General features: G+C 36.6%; 1 protein-coding gene across 2 annotated transcripts in view; it reads left to right on the top strand.

Moving 5' to 3' along the window:
- The first annotated feature begins 907 nt into the window (after window positions 1–907).
- Window positions 908–15,826, top strand: part of NDFIP1 (Nedd4 family interacting protein 1) — a 39,742-nt gene continuing 24,823 nt past the window's right edge. Inside the window, exon 1 of one of the 2 annotated variants that reach the window (XM_075209700.1) lies at window positions 908–1,072. In XM_075209700.1, the coding sequence (XP_075065801.1) occupies window positions 1,040–1,072 (33 nt within the window). In that variant the 5' untranslated portion in view covers window positions 908–1,039. The remainder of the gene's footprint in view (window positions 1,073–15,826) is intronic. The other variant, XM_075209701.1, reaches the window with a different exon arrangement.

Raw genomic sequence — 15,826 nt, 5'->3', positions numbered from 1 at the left:
GAAGAATGGGGTGGGGTCTACAGAGTGGCTAGACACATATCAGTGGGCCCCCACAAATTTTATTATGGGGCCCAGTGATTGTGTATTGTGGACATGATATTACATGTTTTCAAAACTCTATGACATGTACATTTTAAGGACTGGATTTTTTTTAGCGTTTTCAAATATTAGTAAAAATACATGACACATTTGACTTCTAAAAGATTTAATATATTGTAATGCTCTTTTGTTAAAGAAATATTACTGGAAGGTAAAAAAAAAAGAGGCGTTAAAAAGGTGGGCACAGAGGCATGACTAGACATTTGTGGGACCCATAACAATAATGTATATACATAACGTGTCGCCAGAGCGTGGCCTCACCGCTTTGACAATAGAGGCAAGCCCTGTGGCAGCTGTACCCCTTGCTACTTTGGTAGTTCTACCTTTAGGTGGATGGTATAAAGAAGGGCACTGCATTTAATGCAACACCAAATTACCTTCCAAAAAAGACACAGGATTACGGTAGCAAATGGTCTAATTATCATGTAGCAATATTATCTAAACTGAAGCATAGTGTAGAGATTGTTATATATAATAGATATATATATATATATATATCTATCTATCTATATCTCCAAATGTAAAAGATCAGAGTGCCTATTCCAGCAACCTTTCCTTGTATGACCAAGTACTGGATTACCATAAATATAAAAATAAAAAAAGTGATAATCCTGTTCATGGGCAATTTGCAACAATAAAGTGTATTTATGTTTCCCACTATAAAATACGGACACATTTTAGCAAGGTTATTTGTTGTGTGTATAAGGTTTGGGAACACAAATGATGTGTGTTACATACACAGTGGTCAGTCTGTTCTTTGCTGTCTATACAGTTTTTCCACAGTGAATGTCAGTCTCCTCCTTGCTGTTATCTCTCCTCCCTCCATAGGGCAGTATTAGCCATATCTGTATCATTCCCCGGATCTGTTCCCCGCAGCCGCCGCCTTGGTCTAGCTGTCCCCCGGATCATCGCTCTCCTCTCGGGGTCACCTTCTGCAGACATGTCTGAGCAGAGCGGCAGTAGATACCAGCAGGTAGGACCTCAGGGAGGGACGGCTACGTACGCCATGGGCGGAAGGTCGCTACGCGAGCCTCGGGGATGAGGCTCTACGCACTAGGCCCCAGTGTTATGATCTGACAGCTCGACACCAGTAAACCAGTGAAGACACGTAATATCAGTTAGAGTCGTGGCCAACAATTACTGTGCTTAGATTTAGCCCTAGTGACATTTATGTAGCTCTGTAAATGTAAGATTTGCTTTAGCATATGTTTTATAATGAAGAAAGGACCATGCTGTGGCTAAACATCGGGATATTTTTTTAACTTCGGTTATCGTAATAGTTATTTGGGAGAATTGTAATATATTTAGCATTTAACAGTTATAAATAGTTTTGCACATGTATTTCCATTAAATGGCTGTCCATAGTCATTCATGCAACTCACTATCGCCAATCATATTATGCACTGTTGACCAGAAAATGTGTGGTAATTCACAGTAGTCCCTGCCCCGATTGGATGTTAAGCTGGGTACACTATTATTACCATTTTTTTATATAGCGCCACTAATTCCGCAGTGCTGTACAGAGAACTCACATCAGTCCCTGCCCCATTGGAGCTTACAGTCTAAATTCCCTAACACACACACCGAGGAAACCCATGCAGACATGGGGAGAACATACAAACTCCTCACAGATAAGGCCGTGGTCGGGAATTGAACTCATTACCCCAGTGCTGTAAGGCAGAAGTGTTAACCACTTAGCCCCCGTGTTGCCCACAATATAGGTTTGTGATTATTGTGCCAATCACATGATAAACGACTGTTTATCATATTGTTTCATTTGATTTTATAACTGGGCTAAACATCTCTATAATCTATATCAAGCAAATTATGAAGTGTGTATGCACTCATGACCAGCAGTGTAGGCAGATCTCCATAGAGTGTGCAGAGTCACAATCTTTTCAGCAGATGAATAGCACAGATCTGAGGGTAAATCTTGTAAAATGTGTATAGTGTGTACACATGAATCGGCATGCTGATTGGGACTTTCGGTTGTTGGTAAAATCGTTAACGATATTGCATCAAGAGAAATTTTCAGTAGTGTGCACCTAGTTAGCTTAACAGTAGAAATTCCATATCTCACATACACTGTAGAGGGTCTATTTTGTCAGAAGCCAGTTAACCTACTGGTATTGTTTTGGTCCGTGGGAGGAAATACAGAGCATATAAAATCCACAAGGATAAGGACCTGGTTGGAATTAATCCCATGACCAAATAATATGTTATATACCAAAACAAGGCTTTTTAAATAAATATATAGATATATACATACATCACAGTCATATACTATAATGAAAAAGAAAAATGGGAAATGAAAAATTTAGCATTAAAGTGGCAAGCAATTAATTTCCAAAGACTTTATTTACCTTACAGTATATTCATGTATGTGTAGTGCAATAGTAGAGAATTCTAAATTATGTTGTTGTCTCTGGGGAACAAATGTTAAACAACTGGAGACCATAACCCAACAAGCAAAATAAATATCTTTTCTGTGTCTGAGTTAGGAAATAACAACTGGTATAATAGAATCTAGCTCATTCAACCAATCTTCATGTGTGTTCTCATCACATGGTTCTTGTTACCGATTGAGTCACATGACATGAATTCTGTGTTTGCCTATGTCCATCATGGCAAACCTGTGAGTCCTAAAATGTTGCTGAATTTTGCAATTGCCTATGGCTGTTTATTGTGTGTGCAATACATATTCTTAATTTGCAATTTTGTATGTAGCTAGTTCCCCTAAAATTGTATCTCTAACAGCTGAACACCATGGTATTTTTAGTCTATGCCAGTGGTTCCCAAACTTTTGCAGTTCGCGGCACCCTTAGAGTCTCCAAATTTTTTCAAGGCACCCCTCCAAAATAATTATTGAGCAGTCCTGTTTTAGAAGTAGTTGGTTCAAAAAATTGTAATAAGTATTTAGGTCAGGACAGAAATACTTATTTAGTTGTATGCAAAAATGCCCCCTCTGCATCCAGACACTCTGCCCTCTCTCATACTGCCCCCTCTGCCCTCTGTCACGCTGTCCCCCCTCCAATGTCACGCTGTCCCCCCTCCTCTGCCCTCACACGCTGTGTCCCCCTCCTCTGCCCTCTCACATGCTGTGTCCCCCTCCTCTGCCCTCTCACATGCTGTGTCCCCCTCCTCTGCCCTCTCACACGCTGTGTCCCCCTCCTCTGCCCTCTCACACGCTGTGTCCCCCTCCTCTGCCCTCTCACACGCTGTGTCCCCCTCCTCTGCCCTCTCACACGCTGTGTCCCCCTCCTCTGCCCTCTCACACGCTGTGTCCCCCTCCTCTGCCCTCTCACACGCTGTGTCCCCCTCCTCTGCCCGCGGCACCCCAGTGACAGCGCCGCGGCACCCCTGGGAGCCGCGGCGCACAGTTTGGGAACCGCCGGTCTATGCTATACAAAATATTTGAAATATTAAGATGGAGAGAGCTGTAGAGTTCACGATATAACATGAAAGTATTTATAACATATAGTTATTAGTATACTTTCTAATTATTTTTTTTATTGTTATATTACTGCAAATAATTTTGCTCAGTTACTTGCTAGCTAAGGGGCTGGTGTATGAATGTATCTGTATCATGAAGTTAACTAAGATATGTACTTTGATAATGTGAAATGTTTAATTTTTCTAGTTTATTGCAAAAAAATGTTAAGTGTGTGAAGTTTGTGATCAACTCCCAGGAGCTATTCTGTATCCCAAGTTTGCTTTATCATATATTTTCCTTTTTGAACTCTGTTTTATCCGCATTGTTATGCATTTTATTATATTCCACCTTGGCACCCCTGCTTTTATGTCATGCTTTAAGATCGGTGACACACAGGGCCTGATTCATCTTTTGCGTGCAGTATCACTGCGCATGCTCATGAAAGGACCTTATGCCAACAAACGTAATTGAACTTGTTTCATGTCTGAACACTTATGACACAACTGCCTATGACTTGAAGGAGGGAACGACGAAGTATAATGGCGTATGAACGTAGGCATTGTACAGTAAGCGTGCTGGGGGTGTGCCAACGAAGATGCAGCCAATTAAAGTCCTGGGTTTCTCTTAAGTACATGTTTTTTAAGCTATATGATTTTCACCAGCTACAGGGCAGATGTAGGTGCCAACTGACAGCGATGACTGACACGGCATAGTCTTTGTATTAAAAACTACACGTATGCACGCCATTAGATAGCAAAGCAAATGTTTATGCAAGATAGACTATAAAAACGCATTGTAAGTATAGTACGCATCAAGAACATACTGATTTTTGTTTACTATTAAAAAAGAAATTGAAACATATTTTTCTTAATGATTATAATTTTAGGAGTTAATCATTTCTTTTATAAAAATGTTTTTGTGCATACGTTCTGATATTCCTTTATTTTGCACATATGCATTTGCATATCCTGCACTGTGTTCTGTCTGTCTACATATGGCAGGTAATGTACAGCCAGAGCGTACTTATACCTAGATTCAAATGCAAATGTATATTTGATGCTGCGTGCAGATTGTGTCCAAAACTGAATCAGGCCCATGATGTTCATTGTGTTTTATTACAATGTTACTGATTTATTGAGTATGGACAAAATGTTTTGCAGGATGGAAGGTTAAGCATTTACAATATCCTGTTGTGCTGCCATTTTCTAACAGGTTATATTGTAAGTCTATATATATTTCAGAGGCAGCACAAGTATGGGATCATTTATCCTATTATCCAGAAAGTTCAGAAAACCTGAAAGAAAAAGCATAAAGAACTGATGCTGAATGGTGATAATGTCATACACACAAACATAATCACCAGGTGATTCCTCCTTCACTCTCTGTTAAACAATTTAATGAGATGGGTTGATGTCAGTCACTGTTTGTAAAGATAGGGGTACTTGGTTAATATAGGGCATAATGCTTTAAATTACAGAAAAACCCTTAGTCTGACCTAAGTATAGGAATGTCGATGATGGAAAATTTTGAAGATAAGAGACCATGTAGAAACACAGATTTGGGTACCAAGGGTCTGATTCAATTATCCACGAGATTCTGTAGTAACCACTCTGCTGTGTAGGTAATGATCTTCTCTCATTTTTGCTTGCACCCCTGTGAGGTTCGAGCTAAAATGAGCAAAGTTTTTATCACCATAATTGTCTGTAGTGTGCAACAGAACATAGGGCGAGGTTACTACGGAACTTCACAGCTAATTTCAACGGATTCTATATTCTACCAGGAATAAACACAAGGTTTCACTTCTGTAGTATCAAACCAACTTGGATCAGATTTTGATGGATCAGATTTGCATCAGCACAATGTCGGATTAGTTTTCAATAATTAGTAGCCAAGGAGACATATTCCTCTCCTGATTATCTCATGCTTTGGTGTTGGCACATTACCATGACATCTAGACAACAGGGATGCATCTAGAGAATTGCAGTTGCAGGCTCTTAGGGCTACTATAGGATATTATTATTATTATTATTAATCATTATTTATAGAGTGCCACACGAGGTCTGCAGCGCTGTACAGAGGGAAAGCAACAAGACCGTGCATGGTATAACAGTACAATACAGTAAACAAATAACACTGTAGCTTAACACAGCTACCGGGGTGCAAGAGGTATATTCAGCGCAGGCTAAAACTTGTGCCCATTAGCGTGGGTGCAACTAACAGGTTTAGGGCCATTGAGGTGCAAAGACAATGGAGGAGTGGAGTCAAGGGGCAGAGAGCTCAAGGAGGAGGTGCACAGAGTAGCTGGTGAGCAAAAGTTCTAGGTAATGAGAACAGGAGGGTAGAGGACCCTGCTCACTAGAGCTTATGATGTATAGAAATCTGATAGAATAGATGTATGGTTCCTGTGGACATTTTGCAGCAATGCAGAAAACAAGTATGAGATGAACCATGGAGCCTGCATTGCACGCTGAGTGCTCTCATAATGCAGCTAATCCCACTCTCAATATACATGATTCTAAGTTCTTCCTGTTCTTATTGTTTTTCTCAATGCTATTTCTAATTATTTATTCAGTAAAAACTCAATTATGTTTTTTTGATAATGAATACTATTTTTTTATAATGCCATTTAGCTTGTTGATGTTGGCTCTTCAGACTGTAAGGAAAATGGTTTGAATCTTTACACTTATTCCTCTTCATAGGCTATTATTTTCCCAGAAATGATAGCCTGCAATTGGTGCGTTTTGTCTCTGTTAAGAGCATTGAGCTTGCTGCTCCCATAAAAAAATGACTTGGAGGCTAATGATATCCTTTGTTCAATTGTTATGATGGTTGATTGCACATGCATGGACAACATCATTAATAACACTGTTGGTTAATTACTGATACTTGATTGCTTTAGATTAAAAGAAGGGTACACTGACTTCAATAAAGTATAGTGCTGAATGTGTGAAATATATTATTTTCTATGCGCTTGCTTTTTAATAGTGCAGGCCTGCTCTGAAGGAACTATTTTCAAAAGATTGCGTTTTGGGGAATGTTCACAGTGTAAGAACTGTATAAGAGCCTGGTATTTAAATGGTCAACATATGAAATGTCTGTTGATCTCATATCTGATCCTTCCTGGACACAAACCCATTTTTAACTTTGTTTCTTTAAAACAAATGAATGGTCATATGTTTATGTGGTGAACCAGCCTTCATGACGATACAGCCTATCAGTTCACTAGGAATTAGTGATGTCACTGAGACACTCAGTATATTGTAGGTTTTACCACATAAAATGACATGCTTCCTTTATTTTTTTTATTACTTGTTTAAGTAATTTAACAATTTTTCTGATAGTGTTTCTGATGTGTGTGTGTGTGTGCTTTTGGTTTTCCCATAATATGGAATAACTTAATTGTGGGTTGTAATCTTGCCTACTGCCCTAGTACTTATGTGCATACAGTGGTAGAAACTGACTTCATTTAAATGCTGATGATGATCAACATATTTATATAGCGCCAGCAGATTCTGTATCGCTTTTGGGAACAAACAGTAATCAAACAATACTGGATAGTACATACATATGTAGAGGTAAAAAGACCCTGCCCTGCTGGCAAGCTTATAATCTATGGGACAATGGTTTGATATACAAGGGTAAGTGCTACATCATATTGAATTTGTCCAGCTAGAATGCAAACGTTACAAAGTATTTAGTGGGCTGTATGCTCAGTCGCACAACTATGTTGGTCAGAGGATTGTTGTCTTGTGTTAGCTGTGTAGAGCGTGGTAATAGGGTAACCTAGGGAGATTAAGAGGTGGTAGAGGAATATTATAAGCTTGTCTGAATAGGTGAGTTTTCAGAGAATGCTTGAAGGTTTGAAGACTTGAGGAAAGTCTTATGGTGTGAGGGAGTGAACTCTGTAAATTGGGTGCAGCCCAAATAAAGTCCTGTAACCGAGAACTAGAACTGTAATTATAGGCATCAGGGATTTCTCTGTAGCAACTCCTCAGTGCAGGTGAAGCCAGCAGTTGCTCTTTAAATAGGTAAGTAACACATGATGTACTAGTCTGGACTAGAACAGGACATTGATAAACCTAACATAGACATAACCACAACAGTGTGTCTTTTTGTTGGATTACAGTGGCCACAGCATTTATTTAACCTGAAAAACAATCATCACATTTATATATATATATTCAACATCTGGCCTTAATTATAAACCAATAACTATAATTACTCTTTAAATCCTAGGTTGCTATTAAATGGAAAGCTAGTGGCAATGGCAAAATGAACTATGTAAGATACCAGACAGTTGTGTACCCAAGGGTCTCATTCATAACATCAATCACCATTAACTTCGCAATGACCAGTGTCATTGAAGAAGTAAAAAAAAAAACATTGCACTTTAAGTGTGACAAAGAGCAACTAATTATTACATAACATTTTTTAAAACCTATTGAAATATTGTATCAATTGGCAAGACTCTACTATGCAGAACTGAACCTTCAACTCCGCATAGGCTTTCATATAAAAAAAGCAAGCCCCAAACCTTCACAAATTTTAAAATGAAAAACATCTAAACCTACCTTGTTGACATGCACGTTGACACTTCTCAAATAATTGCGCTCAAATGCTAATAGCCTCTGCTGTCCAACCAACTTCACACTAAAACAAATACATTTGACTATAGCCCTTTTAATTTTAATTCTCATCTTCAGACCACATCAAGATAACGTTAGGTCAAACACTTTCAAGGCCAATAACAAAAGATTTTTCATGTCCTTCATTAAATTGTGTGTTTAGCTAAAATGTGTGTAGGGCCCCATTAATTTCCTATTAGTATATTGGGCAATACTTAAACTGATGGTATACCTACAACCACCAACCAATGTACTTATGTACTATTCTCTCAGTTAACCAAATAACCTACCTCTTTGACATATTATTGCTATCGTTTCAACGCAATAAATGAATGTCCCAGCACCCAGATAATACACTTTGTGGAACCTAAAAATGACTCGCAAGAACAATAGCAAACATCACCAATTAGCAACTAAAGCTTCAGCAATGTGGCCTAATAAATGAACAAAACCTGATGCACTTCTATCTATTCCAGCTAATGACACCAGAGTAGGTATATCATAGCATCAAAGTGCCAAGCCTTTTCCTTTAGAGCTAGATTACTGCAGTCGCCATCCCTATGTTGTATAACCTGCTCCATCAGGTTTTACTGATTAAAAATAGCTGAGCCTTAAAGTTATATGAAATGAAAGTAATTCCTTAGGTTTAGACTATGTACACATGGGTGCTTTTTTTCAGGCATGCATCAAGTGCTGATGGAACATCATTTTTCACACTCCTACCTGATCCAGTTTACATCCTTCATGCCTTAAAAACATGAAAGCGTCCATGTGCAGCCTTATAATTGAACATTTTATGATTTTGAACCAAATTGTGTTTTTCCTGTGTGCAGTGTGTGAACCTTTACATTAATATACTTTACTGTGACTATTTCTCTTACATTAAGACCCAGTCATGCAGTGCTTAACCAGTTTTTTCAACCAAAAATATTTGGTGTTTTAAAAAAATAACAAAACAAAATCCTGTGCTTTTATTTGCTTGAGTATTTTTTTTTTTCTCAATAATGAATTTGTGTGAAAGTCCATCTGCATTCCGGATCAATAAATCGTGTGGTTTGTTAGCAGCATGTTTAACCCCTTTTTGCTGGTTAGCATATCATGCTCTCTACTTTCTGCTTTTATGTACCACAGGATCACAGTGTTTATCCTTATGGTAGGCTCTTGTCACATTACCAGAAATATGCTCTGTTACCCTATCCTTAGTATATACATCATAATATCTCCCAATTTAACATCTTGGCAACCTTGAATCAGAAAAGCCAGAGATGCCACTAGTATTGAGTTTAAAGTAAAACTTTTTATTGTTGGGTTTAATTCAATCAAACTTTGTTTCATATAGTGTTACTTTTGATATAACAATCTTCTTGCACAAGTTGCCTCACATTGCTATTCTAAGAATACTCTGATCAGCTAGAAGTTTTTGTAGACCTACCACTTCATCTCCTGCTCATTTGTATGACGGCAATAGATGGTTTATCTCTAGTCGGATACACTAAACAAGAATGAACCTGTCTCCTTCATATTTGTATGTGATGCTTGTGGCGAAGGAAAAGGTGGAGGCAAATTAAAGTGTAAACATTGAAAAATAATTGTTTATGGTGATAAAGGATTATCTTGATATATTACGTAGATAAGGATGTACATTTTAAGTATACTTGAAAATATGTGCAAAATAAGCTATGGCGATATGAAAAAATTACCATTTTTAAGGACAATTATTCAGTGGCGTTAAACCCCCCCACGTTAATGGGTATGGGATGGAATCTATTAGTTTTAATAATCCCCATAGCCCTTATAGCATTTCCGCTTGTGCCTGTGGTTTGGAGCTGCTCCATTGACTTGGGTGTAACTGCAGGTTTAAGCCCTGGTTACATATATCCATATCTTGTTTGATGTGGTGTCACTGGCATTTTCTTAATGTCAGTGAGTAACCAGCCTTAATATTTATACATCCTATTTAAATTTCAACTAGTATTTTCATATTTTCCATGTTTAGTGATTTTCCAACAATAGAAACATCTGCTTCAATTATAAAATATGATTACACAAATTTCAGCATTTTTACACATCAACTTATTAATTTAAAGTTAGCAGTTGTAAATTAGTATTATGAATATACTGTGTGAACTCATGTTAAACAGCAGTGATATTTAAAACCGAAACTATTGCAGGGACTTTTGTTTTTAGTGTAAACATATTACTGTCACAGCACAAATTAGCCCACCCTAAAACTTGGGTCAAAATAGAAATTTAAAAGTGATGTTATGGAAAATGTAATGAATGGAATTTAATAGTTTTCCTATGAAGGCAGTAGGAGTATACACACCCACTTCAACCGCTGTTTGTGTGTGTGTGTGTATATATGTATATATATATATATATATATATATATATATATATATATATATATGTGTATGTATGTATGTATATATATATATATATATATATATATATATATATATATATATATATAAATATATATATAAAATCTTATATGTGAGAAAGGGAGTGGTTTTCCACAGGCCTCCAAGAGTGGACTTGGGTATTCCTGATTCTATAACAGATAGATAATGTCCATGTTCACATGCTGTATCAGGGTTCCGGACTAGTATGTCTAAATGAGGTACCTGCCTGAGCCCTTTATGGCTGGTCCATGTTTGTGGATGAGGTGGTAGTGTATCACGACACATTTCTGAATGGAATGGATGAAGAATGTTGAAAGGTCAGTAGCTTTTGCTATGTAGGTAGTAGCTCTTTTATGAATGAGTTCTCTGTACAGCACTGCGGAATTAGTGGCGCTATATAAATAAATAGATGATAAATGCTGTTAACATGAGACAGGAAATGTTCTAGATTTGACCACTTGAGAGCACAGACTTCTGATTAGCTTGAAATGCAGATGAAGCATCATAGCAGCTGGTCTCTTACAAATTTATCCATAGGTGTATAGGTTATGCGCCAAAGTAAAATGTATAGCATGTATTAAAGCAGCAATCCGGTGTAAAAAATGTGAACATAAATCACTGCTGCTATATTTATAATTCTGCACTGGCACCTGACTGCCAAGGCAAGCAGAATCTCATGGCACATATAGTGAGCAGAGGGGCTCTGACACGCCACTCTGAATTCTGTCTGCACTTTAGGAGGCCAGCTGAGAAAAAAATACTATAACTACTATATATGGATGAAGTTATGCAAAAAATGTGAATTGTGAAATAACTGCCATCCACTTGAGATATTATCAAACACGATAGAGAGCAAATATAAATGAAACATTTCTTAAGTCATGAGACTGCTGTTGTTTCAGACAGCAAATAGAACCTTGCAAATAATATGCATTGTGTTTGTACAATGTCCTTCTAGTAGTTACTTTATATATCCTAGTACATTGCAAGATCCAATTTCAAGACACAAATGACTTGTCCTCTTGTGAAGTGAGCTGCATTCTCTGCAGTCTTGTGCTGAAACACTGCTGATGTAGCTGTGTGCAAGGAGGAAAAGGTTAGATGACTGAATCATTTTCCCTTTACAATTTTGATGAGCAGTCATTTTAGGTTATTCATTATCAAAGTAAATGTGCAGTAAAATTAGCAATCAGTAACTCTCTTTATGAGCTGTTGAAATGTCAACGTTTAACCACGTAGTGAAATGTATTTCTTTAAAAGTTTTACTGCTTTCACCAGTCTTCCCACCAGTACATAACTTTTTAATTTTACATGAAAACCTTCAATTATATCGCTGGAAATTTCATAGAAAAAAATGACACATAAGTTCTTCTACTTTACTGTTTTTATTCAACATTTCTATGTGTCAAACTTAGACGTTAATAGATTACAACCATAAGCTTTAAGCCTTATGGCTAGATTTACTAAAGGGCGATTTGCTCAAACCGCCGCTTTTCTGCGATTTTTCCGGCGGTTTTGAAACCGCCGGATTTACTAAAGTCCGAACCGACGTTAAAACAGCAAGGCATTACTTTTTTTTTTAAAACCACCACTTTACAAACCAACATGGCGATTTTAACAATGACGAATATACAAACCACCAGATTTACTAAGCTGGGGTTTTCAAAACCGCTGGGGTTTTACTAAGCTGGGGTTTTACTAAGCTGGGGTTTTACTAAGCTGGGGTTTTCAAAACCGCCGCAAAACAGGCATCCAAACGGCCAAAATGAAAGAGGTGGTTGTGAATGGCGAGATTGAGCATACTGCATGCTATTTGAGCTATTTTGGCATTCAGAACTTAAGAGAAAGAATCATTGACATTTTAAATATTTTGGAAATCATTATTAATTACGGGACAAAATTAATTTAATATCTTATGAGGGATTTTTTTTATATATATTTTTTTAAGGGGACACTATTATAGCATCATATTATGTGGGAAATGTGAACATATAATAATATTAACTGATTGTTAATGGTGGATATAATTATTCAGGTTGCACAATTTATCATAACATTGTCCAAATAATTTAATAATTACATTTTTTTATTTCCTTAATATAATGAAATTTTTTTTTTCTCTTATAAGTTAATATTTAATTCATTTTGCCCCTTAATCAATAAATAATGATTGCCTGAATAATTTAAATGTCAGTGGTGCTTTATCTTATGTTCTGAATGGCAAAATAGCTCAAACAGCATGTTTAAGCTATCCAGCCATTCAGAAGCAGGATTTAAAACTGTCCTGTCCTGTCTTTTGGATGGTGGTTTTGATGGCGGTTTCATCCAAACCATCGGCGGTTTAGCTTTTTCAATCCGCCACACATCGCCAGCCATTTTAAATTGAAGCTTTAAACCGCCCTATAGTAAATACTGCGGTTTGGACCACTAAGCCACCGCCGATGGGCGTCTGATTCAAACCACCACTAAACGCGATTTATAGTAAACCTAGCCCTTAGGGTTTGTTTTCTCTGTTAGCTCAAAAGAGGAGAGGAGTTTCTAAAACAATCAATGCAGAAAAGCTAGTGCATATTTCTGAGTAATGATACATATGTTTTACCTGCAGCCTGTTTGCTTAGGCCTGTCCAGCGCACATGTAGTGTGTAAATATTTCGCCACATCATGAAAGCAAAACGGTGAAATTGCAGCTCCCCTCATTTGTGATAAAAAGCCTGCAGTAATATAAAGAAGTTTCAAAAAGGGGACTTCTTCCCTACTGGTATATTTGGGGGGCTTTCATGTATGGGACCCACACAGTTTCCTATAAATATACACTGCTAGTTCATTTCTTCATGGTTTGCCACCATGTATTACTTTGTATGAATCCACTGCTAAGTGCCATTGTATTGATATAACTGATTGGATAGCATGACAATCAGAGTTCCTGTTTGTATCAGTTTTTATTGAACACACTGCAGCAGGGATTGTTATTTTTGACCATTAATATTTGTTCCTGTCTGTCTGTCAGGAGTGCCAGTTCCATACATGTAGCTGCTGTCACTAGTGTATATAAAGGGACTGATGCTAAGTTGGATGTAATTTTCTATCAAAAAATTTGCCTGTAAAAATAGAGTATTTACGAAGTATTTACACCCATATTCTGAGACCAGCATTGCACCTATAAGTTTTTAATATTTTTTTTTTTATAGAGTAAAACACATTCACTATTAACCTTGATATATAATACAGCTGATATAATAGTCCTCCTTGTGTACGAATAAAAGTAGCAACATCTATTTTTTTTAATTATTATTTTTTTTTTTATAAAATATGCCCACAATATCCTATAGTCTATGCATGATCAATGCAGAAAGCACCTATCGGCTTCATAGGTGAATTTGCACTCGCCAGCTTAGCTAGTGCTGGCGGCCATCATTAGCATGTATTTGCACTTGCTCTCCAGCAGGTGAACAAGATACTGCTCCTCACAGGCGTGTATGCGTCACCATGCATTAGACCACCCTTTCCCTCGCCTGCTCTGCCTCTATAGGTAATGAAGCACTGATATCGGAGGCGCTCAACTGTGCCTAGTATAGAGTAGTCTAAAGAGATATTATTTTTATTACAATATCTGTTCTGTGGGGTGATTTTTGTTGACTAACAAAAGTGGCCAAAAGGTATTACTTAGAAAAAAATGTTTTTTTCTGCTCTTATTGAGTTTATAGCATATACAGCGGAGAGATGATGACCTTCACAGAATGACATTTATTGAACATGTATAAAACAATAAATTGAATAAATTTTAAATTATTCTCTTTGAGAAGCAGATGGAAATAGATTCTACTGATAAGAATGCTTTCAGCAGAACACTTAATGAGATCAACATGATTAAACTGCTGGACAGAGTTTATTTTCTGTTGGTGAGCCACCCACAAAAACCACAGTACAGTATGTATGACAAAGGGTAACTTAATATCTGCTCTGTTATATAGATTTGAGAGTAGAGAATCGCTGATTCACTAGCTGTGTATTTCATAAAAATCATTGTGTGATCCAAAAATTTTATGTAAAGTTTTCAATGCAATATGATTTGTTGTCTGCACATTATGGTCAGGGATGTCATTTTGTTTTTTAAATATCCAGTACCCGTTCAGGTGATTAACAAACGTAACGACCAAGAAACAGAATGTCATGGCACATGTCCGTACAACGTATCTAATAGGCAGACCCAGTCTTTCAGGACTCTGCAAGGTTGCCCTTAAAAACAATAAATCTACAAAGTAAAAAAATAATATACTATTGAAAACATATAGACTGGCACACACGTGTACAGAGGTGTGTGTGTGTGTATGTGTATATATATATATATATATATATATATATATATATATATATATATATATATATATATATATATATATATATATATTTATATATATATATATAAACAAACCAGATATCTACAGGTGGCGCTTACCCAATGTATGGATGGTAACACAAATACAAAATTGCATATGTGTATATAATAAATATGATATATATAAATAAATAAATATGATAGTAACAGTAACACCTCCACAACGTACGTGTGGCAGCCAACCTCAAAAACGGATGGTTAGTCCGATAAACATAGTAAGATATATGTGGTGAAGGGCGGCGTCTTCAGGTGTATACAATGTGTATAAACATATAAGCACAGATGTACACAAAGTAGTCCAGAGGAGTTAGAACAGGACGGTGTCTGAATAAATGCACCGCAGGTGACTCATAAATACTGTAGTGCAGGATAAAGTTGATCTGTAATTGATCGTGCAGAATAATAAAAGTGGTGTGCGTACCAGATATATAAAATCAAACCGCTTATATGTATAGTAGCTCCTTAGAAATCCCGGAGTATGATCTGCGAATAAGATATCCCCTTTAAAAAACCTAACAGGGTTTGACACCAATCCACTTAGAGCTGCAGAGTTACTGTGGCTGGATTTTGTCTTGTATTTCACTGCAGCAGCTAAATTGTTACCAAGAATCTTGTTAGACCTCTACTGAAAAAGAGAGAACCAACAACTCTGAAAGGCGCAAAAGTTTCATGCCAAGTTATTAAAATATTAAAAACATATTTAACATGGCAAATAATGTCAAAAAAGAAAAAAAAAGTATGTGTATATATATATATATATATATATATATATATATGTATGTGTATATATATATATATATATATATATATATGTGTATATATATATATATATATATATATATATATATATATATATAAATAAAAAATG

Source organism: Mixophyes fleayi, chromosome 4 (genome assembly GCF_038048845.1).
Source record: "Mixophyes fleayi isolate aMixFle1 chromosome 4, aMixFle1.hap1, whole genome shotgun sequence".
Classification (NCBI taxonomy): Eukaryota; Metazoa; Chordata; class Amphibia; order Anura; family Limnodynastidae; genus Mixophyes; species Mixophyes fleayi.
The sequence above is the reverse complement of the archived record's forward strand: the minus strand, read 5'-3'. Positions and strand labels throughout refer to the sequence as shown.